General features: G+C 40.1%; 2 protein-coding genes and 1 long non-coding RNA gene across 18 annotated transcripts in view; 2 read left to right on the top strand and 1 right to left on the bottom strand.

Moving 5' to 3' along the window:
- Window positions 1-2,635, top strand: part of LOC111328122 (stAR-related lipid transfer protein 13) — a 37,961-nt gene extending 35,326 nt beyond the window's left edge. For all 13 annotated transcript variants that reach the window (XM_022932496.2, XM_022932498.2, XM_022932499.2 and 10 more), the window contains 2 exons: window positions 232-405; window positions 1,667-2,635. In XM_022932496.2, coding sequence (XP_022788231.2) covers window positions 232-405; window positions 1,667-1,781 — 289 coding nt within the window. In that variant the 3' untranslated portion in view covers window positions 1,782-2,635. The remainder of the gene's footprint in view (window positions 1-231; window positions 406-1,666) is intronic.
- Window positions 2,636-6,345: 3,710 nt separating this feature from the next.
- Window positions 6,346-23,737, top strand: LOC111328106 (rho GTPase-activating protein 6). Of its 4 annotated transcripts, none has more exons than XM_022932480.2 (13): window positions 6,346-6,567; window positions 8,685-8,787; window positions 11,562-11,674; window positions 12,311-12,467; window positions 14,361-14,447; window positions 15,479-15,901; window positions 16,499-16,554; window positions 16,671-16,821; window positions 18,286-18,437; window positions 19,026-19,091; window positions 19,227-19,340; window positions 21,125-21,231; window positions 21,932-23,737. In XM_022932480.2, exons 2-13 carry the CDS (start codon window positions 8,697-8,699, stop codon window positions 22,713-22,715), a joined length of 2,301 nt encoding a protein of 766 aa, XP_022788215.1. In that variant the 5' UTR covers window positions 6,346-6,567; window positions 8,685-8,696; the 3' UTR covers window positions 22,716-23,737. The 4 variants fall into 4 exon arrangements, with proteins under 4 accessions (XP_022788215.1, XP_088590032.1, XP_088590031.1 ...); XM_088733906.1 differs by lacking the exon at window positions 6,346-6,567 and adding an exon at window positions 8,355-8,398; XM_088733905.1 differs by lacking the exon at window positions 6,346-6,567 and having other exon boundaries at window positions 8,442-8,787.
- Window positions 7,838-9,731, bottom strand: LOC148723294 (uncharacterized). The gene is made up of 2 exons (XR_015991885.1): window positions 9,274-9,731; window positions 7,838-9,010 (listed from the first exon to the last, which is right to left on the bottom strand). It is a non-coding gene; the product is annotated as an uncharacterized LOC148723294 (long non-coding RNA).
- Window positions 23,738-25,111: the final 1,374 nt, after the last annotated feature.

Below are 25,111 nucleotides of genomic sequence, written 5' to 3'. Positions count from 1 at the left end.
CAGCGTATCTTTACGTCTCTCAGTATGAGAAACTTCCAATTTTATCTCACCCTGAAGCTTAACTAGTCGAAACACTTGTATTCGTTCAAAAATAGCATTTTTTTTCCTTTATTCGACGAAACAGGTAACACGGTTCTGTTACAAATGACAAGGGTTTCTTTAAGTCTACGAAGTCCAGTTAAAGCTAATTTCATGTTGCACCCTAGTTTACTCTACTTTTTTTAATCCAAGGTCATGGACGGACCTCGATAAGGGTGTTTGTGTACTGGTGTCTACCTCTATCAATCATCCGCGGGCCCCTCCTAGTAATGGAGTACCTTCAATTGTACTGGCGTCAAGATATCTGATAGAACCTCTCGAGAATGGCAAATCACGGCTTACGTACATAAGCCGAGTAGACCAGAGGTAAGGACTGTTTTATGTCTCTGTTCCGCCTGCGGCCTGGGGAAGCGAAATGAGGCCTCACACTTGCCATTTTTAAACTGGGAAATTGATTTGGCTTTTGACTTTTCTTACTGTTCCCTCGTAAGATTCTTCCTCTGACGTTCTCGTATTCATTGGTTCGCGTTAGAAATGAACTTTTAAAATTTTAATTTATATATCGTACAGTAGTAATATTGTCCCATGTAAAGTGACCTTGGACAAGTGCCCCGTATTCTTATGCCCTACTAGGTTTGAACAATTAGCCACACACATCTTTATCAGATCGTAAATCGCCAAATATAATTCACCCTTAGAATTTTGGCATATCACCCGAGCGGCGTCTTTTGTTATTCCCACTCCGAGAGATAAGTCAGACGCGGCCTTTCTGATGTAAAATTGACCAATTTGTGCGTTTCCAACGTGGTCGAATTAATGAAGGAAGCGTCTTGGAATATCTCGTTAATTTTTTTCGGATCGTCAAATCACTTTTGGTTAGAGATTCTTATCACCCAACTCCCTTTCCTAAAACCCACGTTACAAGATAAATGTTATTCTTGTATTCTTGTGACAATGATTAGATTCTTGAAGAATGTTATCTGCTTCCCTTCATTGTTAAATGCTTCTTAGATCTCGAGGAATAGAATGTCTCGCAGTTCTTAATATTTAATAATAATATATTTATAGAGCGCTTAACTGTTGGTCAATATTCAAAAGCGCTGTTCAATAAGAATATATATCAAATAGACCAAAAAGTCACAAATTAAAAGCCTTTTTAAAAAGAAAAGTCTTCAGTCTTTTTTTAAACACAGAAATACTGCTACTAGATCTAATAGTCAGCGGTAAAGAGTTCCATAGAACCGGTGCAGCGTGGGTGAAAGCGCGACCCCTAAATGTAGAGCAGTTGACTCTGGGAACTGACAGAAGAAACTTTACAAAGTTTTTTCCCTCCTCAAATATGTGGGCGAGTACATAAATTCCTTAACTTATAATTACAGTCGAACCGGTACCGTACTAATCGGTCACCCTGTGTTAAGCGGTCGGTAGTCAAAGTTCCTAATTTGTATCCCCTTAATCACTGTAATTTTCACCTCTGTTTAGCGGTCACCTCTATTGAGGGGTAGCGGTCACCTTCGAGTGAGTCTCAGTGGCCTGTGTGTATTTTCCTCTTCGCCTGTATTTGGCGGTCAAGTAAAATTACCGTGATGTTTTATCTTTAAAATTGTTATTATCTATTTTTATTCAGGGGTAGAACACCAGAGTACTACAGCAAAGCCATAGGGCCCTTTTTAGCTTCGTTAGTAGCCAAAGTAAGGGACACTTTCCAGTACGGATCAGAGGGCCCGGAAACGAAAGTATAACAAACCTCGCCGCTACCAAAGTGATGAACAAACGAGGAATGCCTCTACCATAGATACCTCACACTATGGCGCTGAATATATGCTCTTGGTGACAGAAGGATGGAAGAAAATAAATTAAATTCGTTGCAAAGTAATTTCTGCGGTCACCTGGAAGTCACAGGTAACGCTGCGCCTTGCAGGAGTCACGTGGTCATCCCGCATCAGTTCTACGCATGTAACATTGCGTAACATTATGCGTAAGTTTCCGGACGCTTAACCAAGGATCGTATTTGTAATCAAACGGACTTATTCTCTAGGAGAATATAATTGTTTAAAAGATGTACAGAGTATTTAAAAGTCCACATTCGTAATTCACTCGTGTATTCGCGTCGAATCATTCAGTTCGTTCTCATGAACATTGCTAACGAGAATACTTTTGAAGCTTTTTTTTAACGCTTTTAGGGAATAAATATGTAATGAAAAAAGATTTTCACCAAGATAATGCCTTATTTATCACTTCCACTGTGGCACATACGCCAAAATTTGGAGCTATGATGGGAATATTTTTGGGCTTTTTGTAAATGGCTTCATTTGTTGAGGTGAAAGAGTTTTATTCTAGTTAAGGTTTATTTTGAGATAAATTTCGTCATCTGATAAACTTAATCTTTCAGCTAAGATGTGAATTATGTCACCGCTCTTCCATTCTTAATTTATTATCCTTTGCAATGAATTGTTCATAAATTTATAATATATACGACGAATCATATCTATGGTTACTTCATAAAAAGTCATTCACTTGATCACCCAAAGGAAAAAGAAAGCCAATTCTACCAAATTGGTTTGATAATAAACACAATTCGAAACCTTTAGAAGAATTTTTCATTGTTTGCCAGTTTTTTCCCTTCTTTTTTTTGAGGGGGGGAGGGACCTCAGAAGTTGCTTCGCTACCAAGGTTAAGCGTTTACCTGGAGGACGTAAAGTAAACTAACGTCATGTGAGTGCTTACCAACCACGCTGTGCCATACCCAACGTCAGAGCAATAAAATTTAGCTCGAGTGCCACAGTGCTAAAGATTCGATTCAAGAAGTTGTCGTGTTTTTTTCTTGGACACATGTTAAGTACATCCTGTCTCCGTCCAACCGTGTGTAGGGCGCTCTTTACCAACTAAATACCCGACAGCCTAGTACAATAGTGATTCCATCTTATCTGGGATGAGAAACACACTCGTTGTCCTTTAACCCCATAGACCCCTATGAATGACTAGCATCTAATTTCTCCTTACAGTATCACCCCTGAATCATACGAGAATAAAGGTAATGATCACCAACTAGAGAAGCTCTTGATTGTTTAGAACAAATTCTCCAGCAGCTTAGGAAATGCATAGAGAACAGTATGCATACTGAAGTAACGGCGTAGAGGGTTTGTGATGCTCGCAGGGAATATAATGAGTTTCGGCTATTGGCAGTTGACCAAAGAAGAAATTCATTCGCCAGCCTCTCTCTCACTTGAGCATCGTGTCAATGTATGAGCCATCTAGACCAAATCACCTTGATTCCACTTCATTGTTAAACGAATTCTCCTTGCCAACACAATAAGAAATGTATTGAGAACGGTATGGAGAATATGCATACTAATGTTACGGGTCAAAGGGTAAAAGTTTGGCACGGGGATGGGGACCTGACAGCCGGTTAATCTTCTTGACACCTTCCTTCTCTTTCCACCGGTCAATTGGCCATCTAGACAAACCCACTTGATGCATCGCAAGGACCTTCAGTTTTTGTAACGTCTCAGTGAGCGACACTTTCTTGTAATACGCAATTAGCCAGAGAGTGCTTAACAGGAGGGGAACCATGAAACCCTGTCATCTAATTCGGGTCATCTTCCAAGGAGAGCTAACAGTTGAAGTAAGTTCACGCTCAGTGGTAATGTTCTTTTTACCAATCAAAATGCTACTGCTGCTAATGAGAATTTTCCCCAAAAATAAACCGGAAAACGATGAAGGTATGTGTTAAGCATCGCGAAAGCGAGTGATTCACTTCTCAAGGTAATTTGGACCGTAACTTCCAGCGTTCCAATTGACAGTATTTGGTTTTTTCCGACAGCTACAGGGCCTACAGAATACCACTTTTCAGTGACACGAGCTCCCAGTATGAACTGTTATAACTATAATTTCTCTCTTACGTAACAACTGACTACACTTGATTAGCGATCGATTAGACCTATTCGCGTCTTCAACATCAATGTTCACTCAGGAATGAATTTATTACATGCCAAAATCCAGAGGCCATAGATGGGATTCGCTACGACATTTTCGAGACGCGTTGCGTTTGATTCCTCAATGGAAGCTCAGTTGTACAAAAACTCATAAGCAAAACTTTAGGAGACAAACAAAGCGTATAACAAGACAGTGGAACAGCAGTGAATACAAGACCAGACATAACCTAAACAAAAGATTTAGCCCCAAGGAGGCGATAGGAAGATCAGAGTCTTTTAAATTAGCCCAAACGTTCATGCGAAGCAAAATCGGGGTCTTGATCTAAAATTTGATAATTAGCGCCTCGAACCGGGTGCCTTCCTGGACAAGGTGTACAAATGGCAGTCCGTGGTCTAAACTGACGGTTTTTTTTTTCTCAAATGCAACCCTAGTCATTATCTCAAGACGGGGTTTCTTGATCTGATGGTCTCAAGTGGGGTCAGTGTTCGAGGGCCAAACTGAGGTATTCGAGTTTTCGAGCGATACAGGTTCGTCAAAACTTCCCTTTAGTTTCTTTCCGCGAGAAAGAGATATGTTTCAGTTGGTGGAGCACGAAAAATTACAATATCTCTTCATGTAAGTTACTGCGTTAGTTCTCGACGTACTTCTATCACATCAAGTTGGCTGTTCAAAGGTCATCAGACTGTATCACTGGGGACTGCCACATAACCTCCCTGAAAGAAACCCTTTTCATTTTCCGCACGCATGGAGTAGAAGGGAACACTGACACGTAGTACTCAAAACCCTATTTCACGGCAACAGATTAGTGAAGTCGAAAGCTATCACAAGGCACTTGTCTCTCAAAACATCTTTGATTCGAGATTTATTTTCCATTGAAGATTTAGTATGGTCAAATAGTTTCCTTGTCATCTTAGTTTAGGTTACGTTGATATTCCGGATCGCGGTCCAAGAAGGCGTTCATTTTGACGATTTCTTTCAAGTACGCAGTAACTTGCTGTGATAATTGCAAGCGGTCGGTACACACTAGACGGTTTTACGAAGGCTTTTATGTCAACAATAATGTGCACGTTCGTAGTTATTTGCAGTTGTCACTGCACGTCATACACACAGCAGGCTAGACACATCGGATGGCACTAGCTACCTAGCCAACCTAGGTTCATCAGTTCTTCTTAGTTCTCCCTTTTTCGAACAGTGCAGTTATTGGGGAGACAAACTGGGATTTTAATTTAAAAATGTCTTTCGTGAAATCATCTTCAAGAAATAAAATTTATTTTTTGAGTTGGAGAGCCATATAGGACCCATGTAGCGCGCGGGCCGGCACAAATTGTTTAATGTTAAGTTAGGATGCCTTACTGTTGTGATATTGTATTAACGCGAATATGAGGGGGGGGGGGGGGGCGGGGATAAAGCAGTTTTGTTACGTCTGGTTGCCCAGGCTAAAGCTAATCTTTGGGATATCAAAGATGAATATTGCCCACGAACTGTCTCAGGCGCTCTTTTCTCTCCCTCCACGAAACTGAAGATTCAGGCATCTCTATAGAGAAGAACTTTTCTTGAGTCTTCGGTTTCACTTTCCTTAGACACAAATAATCTATTTCTTCAAAGGCTAGCATGTCAGTTTTTAAATAACTTGTGTAAATGCAAATGAAGGGCACCTGTCATGAAAAAAATTGTTTTTAAAAATTTTTTCCATCTGTATTTCCAAGGAAAACTTAAGGAGAGAAATTTGTCGAGGTCAACGTAACTTTCGAGTCATTTGCAACTTCAGAGTAACTGACTCTAGCCCAGGGCAAATTTTTTGTCCCCGCTAACAAAATATGCGCTCCACGAAAAGATCCTGGTAGCAAGTCAGAGGGAAAAATTCTGTGGGGAAGTCAGCAATGAATGTTAACGCACACTTTTCAGGCTTTCCTTTTCATGAAATCAAGTCGCTCAAATCATCCAAGGTTTAAATAGGAGTCTAAGTGCCTGTCTTACTACAACAGAGTTGCTCGCCAAATTAATTCATATCATTCTGAAAACAACATCACTGTTTCATTTCATCAGCAGTGATTCGTTGTTTTAAAGCAGTTATGAAATTTTTAATGACCTAGAACGGACACAAAATATTTTTAACTGCTGTAAAACTCTTAAATAATTTAACAATCAGTCATAGTTGCAAAAATAGATAGGTCCACCCAAATGAACAGATCCCTTCTGCCCTCCAAGAGGTAGCTTCTGACACAGATCCTAGTTTCGCCTGAACTGGTCAAGGTCCAAGCGGACAATTGTCTAGTGTTTTAGCTCCGCGTTTCGGTGTCAACGTCACGTTGCATAAGTAACCTCTTATCAACGTTACGCTTCGTGGAAAACCACAATATCAAGCCATTATGCTTATAAGGGGTTAGAATAGAGAAGTGGCTGAAAAACCACGGTGACAACTTCAAATTAATAGATGACATCTGAGCTATATTTTAGTCAAAAACATAACAATAAGCAGATATGGTGATGTACAAGTGCTGAAACAAAAATACAAACGCTAGCTAATGCTGTGTTTCTCTTGCACTGTTTGAAGCCGGTAGTTCAGTTGGCTCGCCAGCGAACGAGAACGTGGTGAGTACTACCTCTTCACATCCTGATCACAGTGATCTTAGTGTTAAATGGCTTAGTCACATTGCATTCCACCACGTTTGTTTGAGAAAAGTCCTCTATTTTGTGCCGGTGATCTATCAGAATTGAAGATCTACGGCGGACTACAGCGCACTGAATGGCTAAGTGTGGGTGGCAATTCCGAGAGTTTTCCGTCTTAAAATTTGTCGCAACGCGCAAAGGTATCTTTGATCGGTATCAAGATGTCAGGCGGTATTCACACATCGTGATTAACTGTTCCATTTGAGGGGGCAATGATAAAAAAAACCGTGTACCAATTTCGAATCGATTTGCGTAAATACCATCGCTTTTGTTGCCACAGTTCTCCACGCGAACTCTCGGGTTTCTTTGAAAATGTTTTATTATGTTTGGCACCTGCGCATAAAGAGCCAATATATTCGGAGGTCGCCCGAGGGTTCACTGAAAGAATTCTTTAAGAAGATTTACGGCCTAACTAAAGGAATAGTTTGCCGGTAACGTGAAAGGAAACAGATTTAAAAATACTGAGGAACGGAATGAGGAATGCGGCAGAAATCTGTCGCTTATAATGCGGGCGCTCGAGTTTGACCATTTTGCACTTAACATTCATATCACGTAGCAAGATTGGGACAAGTCGTCGAGGTCAAATTTGCTGCACTTTCAGTTCCTTTTCCTTCCCCTGTGTGGCAATTGTCACTAACAACATGCTTTCAATGCATGTCATCATTTCTGCGAGATGTATCAACAGCTGAAATCCTCGATACAGGACACTTTGCCTCTACAAATCACCAAGTATTTACGAAAAAGGAAAAAACTATTAAGACGTAGCCATAACTTATGCGTTTAGAATAACGGGTGATTGCCGGAAATTCGTAAATATCCCATTCTATTTCGAAGAGCATATATCTCGAATCTCGATATTGCAAAATCGTCGAGTTGGATTTAAAAATAAGCTATTTACCTTCTGGTAACTAAAGGCATTCCAAGAGTTGTTGAACGTCATGTGTTACAAATAAAGTTCTAGGATTTTCAGAGTCACGTTGTGTTCCCTGAAAAAGCGTGACGATTTGCAGTAAGGAATATTTGCACGTCTAGGAAAAATTGTTAAACAAATGCAATTTCACCATGAAATATTTATACAGAAACATTTTTAAACTGAGTTTGGAAAGAATTCTCTAAGTTTAATGTGTCTCAACTACGGTAAAAAAAAAGTCTACAAACATATTGCGGGAACACAACAAGGTTTCCTTGAGTGTTTGACGTTTGGGCTTTACTATTCAACGAACAGTGACACCGGAAAGTACTTCAACAGATCAAGGAAAACCTGTTGAAAGAATGAGCTTACAACAAAAACTTAATTGCGAGTTCGTGAAAACTCCACTCGTCGCTCCACATCCGAAGCGCCACAGTCTTTTAACGTGGGTAGATTTATGGTTTAGGGAAAAAACACTTCAATTCACTGAAACCTTGGCTGAACGACCGCCAAACGAACCAGTGCCGAAACATCGGAGAAGCACGCAATGGATTAAACTTTCGTGACGGATAATCGTTTGCAAATAACCGATCTTGGTGGATTTAGCCCTGGGGCAAGCAACGTCAAAGATCCTCAGTCGAGTACAATCATAGCTATAAGACTCTTGAATCGAATCACGCAAAAAGAACACTATCTCACTTCATTATATCAAAACGATCTCTAGATCCATTCTCGCAGGATCTGAGTGATAAACTGTGTTCTCACTATCTCGTAGGGCCTTTTGGGTAATTTTGCCCGATCGGGGCTAAAGGTTTCCAAGGAGTGAATTATTCTTAGCCTCAGGTAATTAGTGCACACGTGCTGTCGTTCGTTTCTTCTTACATAATCGCGACCTCAATGACTTATCAATGGGCCCTCTTTTCGTGTAGATTTCTTCGTGCGCCATGATCGTACTCTTATGAAACCGCAACTGCGCTTTCCAGTGCTCTTTTAAGGACCTGTCAATCATTTTTCTCTGCTGCACTGAACAGTATTCATTGATTGTGGGGTAACTACATGGTCCACCGCTCTTGTAGCAAAAGGGTGCCGAAGACTCATCCAGAAACTCATCTAGTCTTCTTGTCTCAAGGTTCGGCGTGAAATGATGCCTGAAGTCGAATCAGTCCATCCCATTACCACAAGCCGCAGAAGAGATCGTTACCGGCATAGGTCTTACAGTCAGTACTATGAAGGTAAGAGAAAATATCGCTTGTTGGACTGATCGAAAATTAAATCAGGTGTTGGATAGGACGTGTTCAGTGTAGAGGGACATCAGTCGATACTGCCATTCTTGCAATGGATAGATTTTTCGAGCGAACGCCGGGTCTTTGCAACTGTGTTGTAGCGAAAACCGTCTGGGATTGGAAATGAAGTTGACTCACTAGCTCGCAATCCAAATCGGTTGAATCAAACGGTCTGGGGAATTATAAAACTCGTTAGCAACCGAAGAATGAAAGGTTTAAACACCACGAAAGATGATCACTCGCCTTAGTGGCATTGAATTCATTACCGCGTTTAGATAGAGTTCAACTGTTGATAGGGGCAGAGAGCCGATTTTGCCCACAACAGCCACATGTTAATGGCTTGTTTAGGGACAAATTTGACTTGGAGCCAACTTTTACCATGACGACCTCTTAAAGTTAAATATTATGTTACAAGCAAAAACACGGTCAACCTACCCACAAGAAAACTCAAAGCGAAACGTTCTTACTAGAAATCCAACACCGCAACAAACTGAAAATCGATTGGGAGGCGTGGAAGAGGCGTCTGCAGCCATGAGCTGGCGACTGAGGGTGAGACTGTGTTACAAGAAAGCGAGTTTCGGAGAGCGCATCGTTTCAAAACTTTTTGTCAATGATAGCTCTCCACGAGCATCTTTGCAGACCGATCTCTCATTTGTCGTCTACCTCTTGCTAGTTGTAAAATATTTGTCAAAGTTGGTTCATCTCGGAAGAAAGAGACGTTCGCAAAGATCGTTATTGTTCTAGGTTGACCCGATCACGTTCATTTAACTCTAAACAAATAAAAACTAATCTAAACAAACCTTTATATTAGAATCCAAATTTTGATTGCTCCTTCATTTGCTAGAGAAATGATGGTTTCAAGGAGAGAAAAGAAATGATTACATGCACAGAGAAATCAGAGGTTCAAAAATTGTCGGCTCTAACGGAATTCGAAGAAATTTTATGTTTACCCGCAAAATTGCCTTTTGCCTGACGCAAGACAGTTTTTGTGATGTGCAAATAATAGTTGACCAAAACTGACTTGTACATTTGAATCTTCAAAACTCAATAATTTTCATATAAGTATAGGAGACTGTTTATTTCGGGGTAAATATTTTATTATTTTCCTTTCGGTAAAACTTCGCTTCTTAAAACCGTCTACGACGTGGTTATCAGCGCCAACTCTTTCTAATGAATAGACCCAGACAAACGGTTGGGTAATTTTTAGAGGGGAATCAATCAAAGAAGTCTGCTCTTTTGACAACTTTGTTTGACTCTCGTGTATGACTTGTATTCATAATTGGTCTATTATGCCCCGGCGCCTTTTGTGTGAAGTCTCTGACGAGGACAGCAATCAAGATGCATCAAGATGCGAGGTTAGATCTACGCCAACGAACTTCCTCTCGCCTGAGGTTATCTCGGAAAAACAAAGATTTCGAACAAAACGGATGTTGTTGCTAAGTGTTTCGCCGCCTTACCTTCATGAACCCAAATCAAAGTTACGTCAATTTCGTGCCCTTAACAAATGAAACAACGATTACAGGTCCCCGGGGTATATGATAAACAAAATGTGTTTTGATAACTTTGCAAAGCCGTTCGATAAACTTTCGAAATTACTTCAAAAGATATTTTTTTTCTGTTAACCGACAATTCTCACAGTTAGGGGGTTAGTTCGGAAGTAGTGCGCAACGGGAATACCGTTGCTGCGTGCGTCCGGATACAGTAAGTAACAAAACTGCGAAATCACTCTCGGCGACAAGCGAAGGTTGTGGTCGGGTTATCAAACGAGCCATCAAAGAGCACGGTTACAAAAGTATCTGTTTGTCCGGTTTGTTTACACACTGGTTTTTCTCTTCTGTCTACTCAATCAGTTCTGTAAATCAGAACTTGTTACTTTTAAGTCTATCTTTGAGGTTGCTTTGACTGTCATTAATTGTTAAAGACCGTCTTTGTTCTGCGCAGCAAACTACAATAGAATTGGCTTTTCGCGCGTGACGTCACTGGACATTGTTTATCAGCCAATCAGGATCGGGAATTTATTGATTTCAATTAATAGGATCTGCCCCCGCGTCAATCAATGAATGATTAGCAAGTCACTCGCAGCTACACACCAAACTTAATTCCATTAGAAAATGCGGCGAATAAGTGGCAAATTATGAAAGTCTCTACAACGTCCGACGCTTTAAGTCGAGCTCGGCAATTGCCAATGCATGCTCTGTGTGTCACGCTATCTGAAGTGATGTGAGATTATTTATAGTCGGGATACGTATTCATGGTTCTGAACGCTTGCGAAAGCGACAGTCTAACAGAACCGGTGGAGAGGGTTTCGCCATCTTGCAGAACGGTAACCCAATCTCCAAGAGCCATGAACGAGTCAATCCAAAGCGCAAGAGGGCAACGTAGATACCGTACAACACGTCCCTACGAAGATGAAGTCGAGCGAAGCGACGACGAACCGAGGATAGGCTCGCCGACTTCGATGAATATACACAGTGAGCCTGCCGAAGGCTTGGGCGAAATGTCTCCGAGGGTTGATAGCGACGGGTCTTCTTCGTCTGGGGCTAAAAAGAAAGGACTTCAGAAGCTTGCTTCGGGAGCCATTGCTAACATCGGATCGGTTTTTAGGGGGGGTACTACTGGTGGTGAGTCAGAGGGGCGAAGTGACTTAAGTGCGGGTAGAGCGTCTAGGAATACATCGAAGGGCTCGTCTAATAGTTCTGATTTCACTGTCGACTCTGATTCAGGGATGCAGGAGAAGCTGTCACCGCCTTCCAACAAGGAGAAATTTTTTCAGAAGGGCTGGCGAAATCGGCTGAAGGTCATTCCCAACGCAGGCAATGCCCTGTGGATTCCTCAGGTATGGCTGCGGCCGCTTTCACTGCGCTGACTGCTCAATGTCGCGTTACTCTGGTTCGCGATGAGCTGTGATTGAATTTGTTGTGATGCGCCAGCGTCTAAGATTAAGCGGAAGGCGTGGATTGATTTACCAATCGTGGAAATTGTATTAGATAGGTTACGCACAGCCATTTTTTCATCGGCATATTCTGTACCTCTGTTCATTCCACGCGTTCTTGACCTTGCTTAAATATCGAGTGTCATCACACATCTCGATGCTTCAAGCGTGCACCTATAAACGCATTTGACCAGCGCTTATTCGGTTCGAGCGGGGCTTTCACTCGCGTTTGCGCTAGATTCTAAAAAAAGGGGCAGCTAATTATTTTGGCAAACTATCTAGGGGCATTCCGCTGTCTTCCGCCATAAATAAATCAAAATTTAGCAGAAGATAAATACAGAAGTCGCCTACCTTGTCAGGAACACGTTCTTGTGCAAGCATCACCTCAAAGGCCTAACTAGAGTTTACGAGAGATTTTGTAATGTGTTCCTAAAACCTCACTACACATTTTCGTGAAATTGCAAAAGCTTTGCATCAACGATCAGGTGTATTTAAGACGATCCTAACAAGACCCTATCTTTTCTTCTCTCCGTTGTACAGGATAACTTCAGCTGGTGCTCTGTGGAAGGACGCAGACTTCAGCTAACAGACACTCAACTTTCAGCTCTGTCCGAACCGGAGTGTGTTGCTCTTCAAAGAGTCGCTCAAACTCGGTTAAAGCAATTGGATTTTAAAAGTCACGTTACAATACCTAAAGGTACGAGTGGTGCAATAATCCTTACAATATTCTCTCTTTTATCTATTTATTTTTTATTTCTCTTAATGGCTCTCCGCACTTACTTGATCCCAGTATTTTCGTTATTTCTTTTTCCTTGTGATAAATGCACTGGTAAATGCGCTAAACAATCAAGTCAATTAGAAACATATTATCGACCTTTCCGGTCAAGAGCTGCTTACTGTTGAACAAGTAATTCTATGCACTGAAAGTGAAATGTAATGAAAGTGACTTTTGCAGCGTTTCAATTCACTGCAGTTGACAATTATCACAGGGAAATATTCGTCAGTGCAATATTGGTTTAAAATTGCTGAAGGTGCGATTTTAATGTGCTAAAAAAACACTGTAAATGCAATTACCGTAAACTACATACACATATATCTACACTTGAAACAACAATCACAACAGTGTACGCAACATCAAAAACGGTTCGTTCGATGAGAAATTATAAAATTTTTTTGGCTAAATGAAAAATCGACTCAGGGTTAAATTTCAAAGGTTGAATGAGATAGTTTCGTGTTTTCAAATCACAACATTCGTTAAATACTATCTATTCAGGTAGAAATAATCGTTCTCTGTTGCGGCGAGTACTCCAGCGACTAAGGACAATCAAGTCGGCCAACCTCTTCCGAAACGGAAATGTACGAGAATTGTTTATTTCAATGCTGATTTCACAATAACGCCGGGATTTTTGTTTTCGGCGACGTTCCTGAAATCGCTTCGATAATTTTTCTCATTCTTTCCGATGTCATAACAGCAGAATAAGCGATTATCGTCGTCTTAGCTTGAGCATGCACTACGCTTACGATTGTTTTACAATGATTCTATCCGTTGTGTTCCCGTATGCCCGAGTATCTGCACAAACCCTGAAAGCGTAGAATCGTTTTGACTGAAGGGAATGCAAATTTTCTTGTACCAAATTTCTGTTTAGTCATAATAAACATATCACGGTTTATGAAGTGAGTAATGACCTGTCACCGTTTTTGACATGAGTACTGAAGGCGATGCATTACAATCAGCTCTTGAAATCTCTTAATTCGAGCTGCAACTTTTCATTGGAGCCAACATCAATCTTTATCGTCGTTCTCTTGGCACGTTGACAATGGCTATGCGTCTAAACATAAATCACCCATTCTGAGAGACCTACTTGATTTGCAAATCAGCAACCAATTTGAATCATTTATCAAGAACACTGTTCATCTCGAGAAATTCTGTGGCGAAACTTAACAAGCCATATACGCATAAACTGTCTGTTGAGAAAACATCGAACAAATTGTCAAATCAAAGGACTCGATTTTGATATTCTGCATTTAGTGACTGACATATCAGTTAATCGTTTTAGCTACCTAGCTTCAAAAAAAAAAAAAAAAAGAGATGACAATTGACATTTTTTATTGATACCTGGCGCAATAGGATCGAGGAGAATAATGAAAGCTATTTTTGGTCAAGTTCATTTACTTTCTTTACAGTTTGTTACTTAAAATTAGAAAAGGGCCTGTTTATGTCTAGACTAGTGTTATATGAATCAACTGAAGGTTGTTAAGGACACGTTGGTAATTAGGATGAATATGTGTCCTTTTTACATATCAAATCAGAAATGTTTGCATGTATTTCATGTAGCAAATACTTGACATCGAAAGTAATTTTCAGTTTCATTGATGTTTATAATATTAAAGTTTGAGTGTAACAATTTAATTGATCTCGTATTATTCAGTGTAGGTAATAACATGATTTCAAGTGCAATTTGGTGTTATTACCTATACTAAATTATATGAGTTCATTTAAATAGTTTCAATTTTATAAATATCGATAAAACTGAAAGGAATACATCTTGTCATAGCCTAAATCAAACCATTTGTATCTTTTCATTCTAAGATCCACGAAATCCTAGGAAGTCTTTAAAGCGAGCACTGTCATGGAAAAAAGGAAACTCAGGATCAAGTTTACTTGACAAAGACAAAGGTTGTTAATGCAATATTCTCTAAGAAATTTGCTTTCATTATGCACCCAAACCTATGCCACTTGATCTTGCTAATGATCATTACATAGACAGAGAGGTGGTGATTAGCACAATGGACGCTAGATTGAGAATTTTGGGTTCACCCACAGGACAGGCCATTAAATGGTGTTCAAGGGCAAGACCTTGAACGTTCACAAAGCCTCTCTCCACCAAAAGGCAGAAATGGGTACTAGCAAAATTTCAGTGAAACCTGATAGATTGCTGAGAGCAATTTGCACGGAGTAGTATCTCTTTATGGAGGAGAAATACTTTTAGTCATTTCATGCCCAGGACTGAATGTGTTTGCTAGATGACTTATTGTATTGATACAGTTTTGAAGCAGCGGCAGGGGGGGACCTTCTGAAGAATCCCCAACTGGTCAACAGATAATGTATGGTCAAACATGGGTTTTGTGTGGTCAACTCCTTAGATGGCCACATATTTTGTCCTGTTCTTCACACATGCCTGTAAGAAGTTAATTCTTAGCTAAGTTCTGGTTTTTAATATGGCTGTGTCACTTTTCCTGCATTGAGTTTGAGGCTGCACGTATAATTGGCAATTAATCCACGAGTGCGCGTTGGATATGAGATGATAGATAGCCAACGAGGGGCGTAGCGCCGAGTTGGCTATAATCATCTCATATCCAACAAGCGCGAGTGGAATAATTGTTTTATTAAAAACACCCCCAAGATATTAGACAAATCTTACCAAATCTTAAATTTTTTAGTTCCCTTTTAATTTTAACCCAACGCGCACGCTTACCATATTTGTAGATTATGGTATATAGGCTCATATATCATAATGGCTAAGCCAATAAAAAGTCTTGAATTGTATTATCCAATGATCCAGTTTTTAATAATAAAGGATATGACATTATGGATACTTGTCTGGCCAAAAATGGGTCTCAATCAAGCCAAGATTTGACCAGACAACTTGACCACCACCAGCCTTTGCATCTGTAAATACTTATAGATTTACTTCTTCATTTTTTCAGAAAATGGTGTATTTGCAATACCCCTTCACAGAGCTGTCTCCACACAAAACCCCCCAGATTCCAGTGAACTAAAAAAATCACAAAAGAATATCAAAGAGGGAACACCATCAATATCATCAACTGGAACCCAAGAAGCATCTGATGACTCTGGGGTCAGAAGACACTCATCTGGATCCAGCATTTCTCAAAGTTCCAGGTCATCAGTGGAAAATTCAAATTCAAATACTGATGAAAAGACTTCCTCCCAAAAAGACCAACCTCTAGAATCGCCGAGTTGGAAATCACGACTTATTGAAGCATTGACACTTCTGTCTTCATCTGCATCTGCATCATGTTTAATGGATAAACAGTCAGTGCTAAGTCCCCTGCAACCTCAAGTTCCACCAATTGTCTTGAATGCTATTGAGCACCTTCACTGTTATGGTATGGCCAGTCTGTGACATAATTATTTTGACTTCAGTTTAAAAAATAGATTCAATTTTGCCATGCATTTGTTCAGTAACAGAACACGGACGACATCCAAATGTGATAACAAAAAGTGGCATACAAAGTGCGCCGAGTGTATCACTTATGTTCTTACCAAATTTATGATCTGTTATGCACAGATCCATGAAGACATGGGATCTATTTGTTTTTTATGATAAAAAAGCTAAAATGTTGTTAATAGTGATGTCATCTATGCATTTGTCCTCCAATACATATAGATCATAAATAAGAGCCAATCAAAATGTGTGTATAATGCACTTATCATGTTACTTATTTCATTTTGCATGAGGCTGCTTAACTGCCCTTAAAATTTTATGTGAAAACCTTAGTCCCCGCCTGTGAAGAATGTTCCTGAAACAGCTCACAGAAACTTACTAAGTTTGAATTTGCAAAAAAAAGAAAAAACAGCACTTTTTTTAACGCAGTACACACAGAGTAGTTTTCAGCAGAGACTTGACATAGAGACCTGTGCCTAAGTGTTTTTTTGGTTACAGAAATGCATTTAACAAAATAAATATTTTCTTCCCATTTTAGGTCTTCATGTCCTAGGAATATTCAGAGTCGGAGGTTCTAAGAAGCGAATGAAACAAGTAAATTGCATTTTTCTAATTAGTTCATTTGCGATGAGAGAGATGCACTTTATACAGTAGCAGGAGTAATTTGATTTCCAACCAAATCATTTTTTATTGTTCTGTTTTTCTAATAGATGAGAGATCAGTTTGATTCTGGAGAAAAAACAAAGTTCACAGATGAAGACAACCCACATGATGTGGCGGCATTATTCAAAGAATACTTCAGAGACCTTCCAGAGCCATTGCTTACTCGTGACTTGTACTCTGCCTTCCTAGAAACCCAAAGTAAGTTAAACTATCTGTGATTAAAGGGGGAAAGTTTCTAAAGAAACTGTGGCACTGGATCAACTAATTTGGTTTTTACCATAATTGGCAGTAATGTGGCAATCTGATTGGCCAATTTGCTGTTTTCAAGTACAGACAATACTGTTCATGTCAACGTGTCATGCAATGTGTCACACACTGAAAGAATTGTTTTATTTGATGTCGATACTGTGGTAAAAAACAAATCAACAGTGGTTTAGCGTGGTCTGTCCTCTGAAACACTTCAGTGTTACAAGATAAAACATGTGTGTTTGGCTGAAAAGATTTGACAATTCCTGTTCAAAATCCCCACCCCAGCCATGTAAGGTTCATATTCCCCACCCCCATGCACAAGTCATGTTAAAGCTTCTTATCATATAAGGGGCAAAATTACTGAATTGTGATTGGTCAAGACAGAGGGCATTTTTTCTTAATTTTTGTAATTGTCCCAGGCAAAATTACTTGAAAATGATTGGCTGAAAATCGCTTAGCAACGGCTGCCAAGGTAAAGAGGTTTCTGTTTGTTTTGTAACAATGGCGTCCCGTTTTGCGCAAGATCAGTAAGAAAACATTTTGCCCCTTTTATTTAGAAACAAGTAATCACATGGTTCCTTGTAAAATTAAAGTGCACCTAAACCCGAATTTTTTTTTCACTTAACAAAATAAGTTTATTTTTTGGAGTATTTCTGTGCAAAAATTTTTTAATTTGCTCAAAGTCTTTAATTTTCTGTGCCCAGTCAAAATACGGAAAATCGGCCCCCATCTTGCCCCACGACCGAGTTTAAAGAGAAATGGCTCTAGCGGGTAATGTGACATCAAATCGAGAACACGAAAGTCTGCATTTCACACATTTTCACTTGTTTGGGAAGGTTGTCGTTGATATTGTCTGAAATATGCTGACTAGGTGTGTTGTATGAGCCATGTATGAAGCGCGATACCCTCTTGCAAATTTCGCACATTGCTACATCCTTCTACAACACACTTAGTCGGCATATTTTCAGAGAATATCAACTACAACCTTCCCAAACAAGTGAAAATGTGTGAAATGCAGACTTTCGTGTTCTCGATTTGACGTCACATTACCCGCTAGAGCCATTCCTCTTTAAACTCGGTCGTGGGGCAAGATGGCGGCCGATTTTCCGTATTTTGACTGGGCACAGAAAATTGAAGATTTAAGCAAATAAAAAAACTTCTGCACAGAAATACTCCAAAAAATACGCTTATTTCGTTAACCGGAAAAAAAAATTTGGGTTTAGGTGCACTTTAAGGATTAATATCACTTGTGTTTTCGGAAGTTGCAGAAATTGCCCTCTTCGCTGCGCGACTCGGGCAATTTCAGCAACTTCCGAAAACACGCGTGATATTAATCCTTAATTTTACTCGGCCCCATGCGATTACCTATACAAATTGATTGGTTCATTACATTTGTTAATTTGGTTTTTTCAGCCTTCGATAATCCAAGTATGCAAATCTCAGCTCTTCGACTTCTTTGCTGTCTTCTACCAGCACCAAACAGAGACACATTAAAGGTACTCCTGGAATTTCTCTCTGAGGTAGCGCAATGGGCAGAAGACAGCATCGACGACAAAGGCAAAGAGGTAAGTTTTTCTACACACCATAAGCTTAATTCAATCAATAACCACAAAGCAAACTGGGTCTTTTTTACGAAATCTTGATGAATTTTCTACCACCAAGACTTTGACAAGCAATGTAAGCGGTATTCATCTTTCCATTTCATCCTTATTGATTTATAACCTACCTCTGTAACTTGAGCTAAAGAGGTGACTCTGATCTTTTCGTCCAAATGACTGCAGCTCACCACGTACAACTCAGTCCCGCCATTTTGGTTGAGAATCAATTGAGAGGAGTCTGGTGCCCGACTAAATCTATGTTTTTTCTTTCGACTCCAGTTCCCATTAGTCGTAAAAATTTTTGTTAGCGTCCGTTTTTGTTTCGTATGGTCGGTGATTTCTGTTATTTTTGTGGTTTTGGAATATATACCAACAGCTTGAGTCAAAATGACAAGATTTGTGCAATCATTTGGCATTGTTTTGAGGAGATTAATTATTGTTTAAAGCAGGAAAAGAAACGGGTAAAAAAGGTTCCCTAGGGATGTAAACTGGCCTAAAAATGTAGACAATGATCTTATGAAACCGTAAATTCTAAAAAAAAATTTGCTCTTTCAGATTCCTGGAAACAAAATGAACTCCAGAAACTTAGCCATTATAATTGGCCCGAATATTTTACACAAGGTATGTAAAGGAGTAGTAAAAGTTGAATTTCATAGAATTCGAAATTTACATTTGAATATTTTTTTTGCATCGTCGTCTAGTCTTTTTTTTTTAAATTTTTCTTTTGTTTCTACTTTGAATTCTTGTTCCTCGTAGGTAAAAGGGCAACATCACGACTTTCTTGTAGAAGACAAGGCCCGTGCAGATGAAAGGAAGGAGATAATTGATGTGGTGCAAGACATGATTGAACATCACGACGAGTTGTTTCAGGTAGTGACTGTTACATTTTCGTAACTTCCGTGAGTAACGTATTTGTGCACGATCCTCGTAGTAAAGAGAACTATTTAAGCAATAGTGAAAGTCAGACCTGAAAAAATTCAGGCCTATACGGAATTCGAACCACTGACCTCTGCGCTACTAGTGCAGCGCTCTACCAATTGAGCTAACAAGCTATCTGAGAGCAGGTCATCAAATTAATTCGACATAAACCCGTAAGATGATAAATCAAACACATTGAATATATAGGTCTGATTTTCACTATTGCTTAAATAGTGCTCTTTCCTGCGAAGACCGTGCACAAACATGTTTCTATAGCCGCAGTTCTGTGAGTAAGTCTGAAAATTTGAAATGTCACGCAATGAAGCCTTCCACCCAAACCCCCCACCATCCCCCGCACCCCACCCCACCTATCACCAATTGAGCTGCCTGCATCGGACACATTCCTTTCCCGCCGGTGTTAGCAAATGACAGAGGACGCTTCCATAACAAGAAACTCTGCTTGCCAAAACACAGCTGTCAAAGGTAGGGTATGCGCATGGCGATCAATTTTGGCCGTCCGTGTGTCAATTTTCCGAGCAACATTTCAATGCAAAACAGAAGAAACAACCGCTGTCTCGCAGAAAAAGCGACATAAAATAGAATTTTCAAAGAAAATTCTAAAAGGAAACAACAATAAGGCAAAAGAAAACTCCAGACTTTAAATAACGCAAGGCTCTTTCAATTACAGGTATCCTGTTGATTTTCCATACTGTTTTGAGGTTTACCGTAAAAGTTATACGCTTCTAAAACACCTTGACTTACAGTCTTGTGTGGTCGTCTTTATCATGTGAGACAATTTGGTTGTGAGAGCCTGCGGAAAGCACGCCAAATATTCGTTACAACGGCCGCACATGCGCAGACGTTTGACCACCGTGTTGCCCGTCAATCACCCGCAACCAATCCGATTCCGTATGTCATCTGCGTCGTTAGTTAATCGTTCAAAAAATTTAGCCGATGGCGTCACTTGAAGATCATAATGAAAGTTTTCGTGTCTTATCAGATTTATCAGTATCGACAGTTTACGCGTTTTCGTATCTTCCATCAAAAACAACAACATACTTTAAAGCTTTCCCATGGGGCCAAGAAAGGAAGTTTAAAACCAATGTATGCAGTTTTGCGGTCGTATGCGTTATCGTGTGACGTAGTCATAGGGGAAGTTCGTGCTGTCTTCAACTTCAGTTTATTTCAAACAGCAAGCGCAGCACTATATACACTCTCTCTCAGAGGGAGCCGCTTAGATATAGTATTCTAGCCAACTGTCCACTAACATTTTCGGTATTTTTTCCATTCCGATCTGTACACCACCTTCCACTGCTACATGTTTGCGGGAAAAACATACAAAAGACCGAGATCAAACTGCTATCACAATGAGATAGGAATGCAGGCGCCCCTAAGGCGACTTTTGTAGGAAGTCATGCGCTGATGCACATGGCCAATGTTTTGAACAAGTTGAACAACAGGAAAAAGAAACTTCTACGGTTGAGTTTTAATGACAAATATCTCTCCAAAGTTACGCTTGCGTTCCTAGAAACGAGTGAGAAGGGTTAGAGATTCTTCGCACATACATGAAATATTTACTCAACGCGATCTTCCCTCAGCCTGCGCAGCATCCTAATTTTTTTTTCTGTCTACGCATACGATAACTTCCAATACTTTGTTGTGCTCATGCACTCCTAAATCTAACTAGATGCTGTTGACATTCTTTTCTCTTTTTTTTTTTTTTTTCATTCTTTTAGATTTCAGCAGAAATGCATCATGACGCACTGATTCATCTTTTGGACAATGAACCGGAACTACTGGATTTAATTTTAAGAAGAAGGTTATTGAGAACACACGGAGTGAGGTAAAAAGTGTGAAACACATTCTTCTTGGAAGTGAGGATTTTGAATGCTGTGAGGTGGACCAACCTGTCAACATTGTCTGACAACTCTGCATGTTTAAACGTAAACTGTGATTTCATTATTAAATAAAGGGATTGTATAGTGTAAGCACGACACCCTTTAAGCTTAGAAATTTCATCTGTTTTTAATGGTGCTTGATGAGTACCCCTGATTTAAAAAAAAAAAATTACCCTACTCCTATCTCCCAGGGTATATATAATGATTGTTCCCTAGGACTTACAAGCCTAATAACCCACTAGTCTCAGTTTATTGGGCATAACAGACTGGAATGGGGGCGAAACCAGGAATTTTGGATGTGGGAGGGGGGGAAGGAGAGGGGGGAGAGGGGGAGGGGGAAGGATCCAAGCTATGATCCAGAGAATACAGCTCTCTCTTTTTACACTAGAGTAAAGAACTATTTCAAGATAAGTGAATTTTTTATACTTTTAAGTTGATCAGTGATGCGATCCTGTAGTTAGAGAATCTTGGCTTAAAAACGTACTAAAAATACCCACGTGTGATGGAGGGAAGCGTAGACTCCCGAATCCTCTCCCACTGTAGTTTATGGCTACTCCTTGTGAATGCCATGTTCGCCTTTAAGAAAATATTAGCTGCATCTCTTACCTTCATCTAAGCCTCTCATTCCCTAAATTTTCTAAACAGCTCTGAAACGGAAGACGACCCTTTCATTTACGAAGAAAGTGGTAAGGCAGAGACGCCAATAAGAGGACGCGTCATGTCCGCTGGGGCGGCAGAACGTCCCGTAACACGTTTTCCGAACGCGTCTGGTTCGCGTTCTTTCAACGACTCAAACTGGCGCACGAGACAACATCCTTCACCGCGCACAGTGACACGCAGTAGTAGTGACAGATCAAATCACAGTGCTGCATTTCCAAATCGTAGTTATTCTTTTAATCAAGACGATGCCAGGTATCACCGAGAACACATGTTCGGGCGGCAGATGTCCTCTTCCGACGATTACGCGTCGACGATGAGTTACAATTCAAATTATAGACAAAACAAACGAAAGACACCGCCGCTGGTAAGACCTACGTGCAGATACGAAGGATCAGCTTTTGAGCAACCTCCGTCTCCTGCTCTTTCTTCAGGGTCGACTTCAGTTTCTTATTCAAACTATTCCACACCTCCTTCATCTCCTTCATCTACTGCTTTCGTTTCTGCGGAATCCACTTCTTCATCACCAATCCCAGTCCGGGCCTACGTAGCTGACGATGGACATTTGATAAAAGAATGGACCACCTTGCAAACTGAAATTGAAGTCGAATTGGCCCGGGACAGAAACAAGGAGTTCACTCATAATCAGCCTTTTGATTCTAGAACGTTTAGCCTTTCAGACTGGCAGCTGGAGAATTGGTTCCAGTGGGAATCAAAAACTCAGCAAAACAGCAGCCAGAAAGACTTTCTTGAGCAGGAAACTCTAGTGTAGGAATTCCACGGTAACTGCTTTATTTTTAGTGCTTGAATAGTAAAAGAGTTCAGTTTATTTAAACAGTCGAGTAGAGCAGACAGTCGAGGAGAGCAGACACCATTTTCGTCGACTCATAATATTTCAGTGCCCTTCATCAATCAAAATAAGAGGAGGTACGTCATACATATGGATATGTAAGCCTACCTATACCACTGACCAGTGCAGTGAACGCAATCAATTCAAAACAACCGGAAGTTTACTGTCATCTGGTCTTTGTTCCCTCAACTAATAATATCTCAACACTAGAGTTAGAAATAGAGGTTTTTACTGATAACAAAGCGGAGGATATCGCGAGAGAAGCATTTATTTATGTAAAAAAAATATATTAATTAGAAAACGAGTGCCTTTTCTATATTCTACATCTGGATAGAAGAAATGAAAATATCATACAAATCTACACTACGTGTAGACGCTAAGAGTAAAACCGACTTTGGTGAATTCCTTCCTGTTGTTGAAGGTGTATATACGTAATAAAGCAAGTTTGAGAACGCACATAACACAAGGCCGGTGAGAGTAGTAATATACCCAGGGCTCCTACGGCCAGGAGCCGGAGAGTATCTGGGTACTAGTAGTATCGAGAGATGCATACAACCGGCCAAAGTAAAGCTAGAAATGTAAGATTGGCAACGTGTACTTAATTTAAGCTTCGGGAGATGGCGAAAGATCTTCGGTGAAGATTACGTGGAAAATTTTCGTTCTTATCTTCGGTTTGATCTCGTTCATGCGACAATTTTTTTCGTAACATTGACTGATTTTAAAGTGCGATTGTCATATTAACAAAAATACGTTAAGTCTAATTAAATTAGCATGCTTCGCATTAGAATGTGGTATTTTCAGAAATGTTTTATTTGCATGACTATTTTGTTGTTAATGCATATCGTTAGAATAGCGCGTACATTCCCCCCCAATTAATCCTTTTCGGGCCCGTAAATTTTTTCTACCGCTGAAAAATTCTCCCTAAATATTGTAGCTTATAAAAACAGCCTCATTTTTCCCTGCTAGTTTGTGCGCAAAACATGAAAACTCGCAACAACCAATAAGGCCATCCTTTAACATGTTTCCTCGACTTTCACCCTCCCTTGTGAAACAAAAACAAACGCAAAACAAAGGTTCGAAGACACCTGGGTTCAGGAAGAGCCTAACTGCCACTTAAGTAGGCCGTTTGCTAAGAAATAGGTCTTATTGCAATAACCAAATTCACCCCAAGCCTCACTTTCAAGTCGCAGACTAGTGACTCTTGATGAAACGTTTAACCCAAAACTCTTGATTTCAAAAGAATACCCACATGAAAAAGATTCCTGAAAATTTTTTAGTGCAGACAAGGCTTGGGAATGAATTTTCAGTAAATGACGTATTGTGCATGAGAGCTATTTTTTTCCTTTATTCAAACGTTCCCGATCTGATCAAAAAGTTTAAAAATCAGGTATAAACGATTTCTATTTACAAGCTTGAATATGAAATTGAGAAAGTTAATTCAGTTGGTTTTGAAATAAAAGTTCCGATTGTCATACAAAGTTTCTAGACTTGTTATTTTGTTTTGTTTGTTTGGTTGTTAGTGTCCTTTTACTTGGGAAATATGTAAACGGTAGACAGCAGAATTTTCAAATAAATTATGTCTTGAAAAAACAATGACATTTGACGGGTTATTTCGTAGCAGCTCACAATAAGGGTGCAATTAATTGACCAAAGTCCACTTTGGGACCACCCCTTGCTTGCGACCTATTCCTCTGAGGGTATCCAGTGGCGGATCCAGGGGGGTCCGGACCCCCCCTATCAAACCTGACGCTTACAACTTTGAGACAGGATCGTATATCACTTTTAACTGGCTGATTTTTTTAATGAATCCAAATAAACGGTAAGCGGCCAAGGAATTATAACGTGCAACCGCGACTGGTCGGAGGGGGTGTGGGGGAGAAGTAATTTGCGTTAAAGAGTCCAACAGTCCGTTCTGAACCAAAGTTTGGACCCCCCCCCCCCTAATAAAAAATTCCTGGATCCGCCTCTGGTATCTAGAGATTTTCTCCCATTTGCGAGTTCGCCTTCCAACCACCTTTACTAGCTGCCCCCTGATCATGAAAAACAGGATGTCAATTAATATTTTTCTACAGTTCCTCATACTATGTTGCTAACGACGGATCCCCTATTCGTTCCCCCCTAAAAACCATGTGTTCCCCCCCAATCCTCTGATTCCTCCCTTAAAATCCTCCGATCTCTTCCACCCCTCCCGGATGATAAGTAATGATTGATCCCTCAGGTATGTTACGAATCACAGATTAAGCACCCTCTGGAGGGTAATGGGGCTAAAGGCACTCACTATGCGCGGGTTCGAGCCCCGGCCGGGACATTGTGTTGTG

The sequence above is a fragment of the Stylophora pistillata genome, chromosome 9 (assembly GCF_964205215.1).
Source record: "Stylophora pistillata chromosome 9, jaStyPist1.2, whole genome shotgun sequence".
In the NCBI taxonomy this organism is placed as follows: domain Eukaryota; kingdom Metazoa; phylum Cnidaria; class Anthozoa; order Scleractinia; family Pocilloporidae; genus Stylophora; species Stylophora pistillata.
Note: the sequence above shows the minus strand (reverse complement) of the source record. Positions and strands in the feature narration are given on the sequence as shown.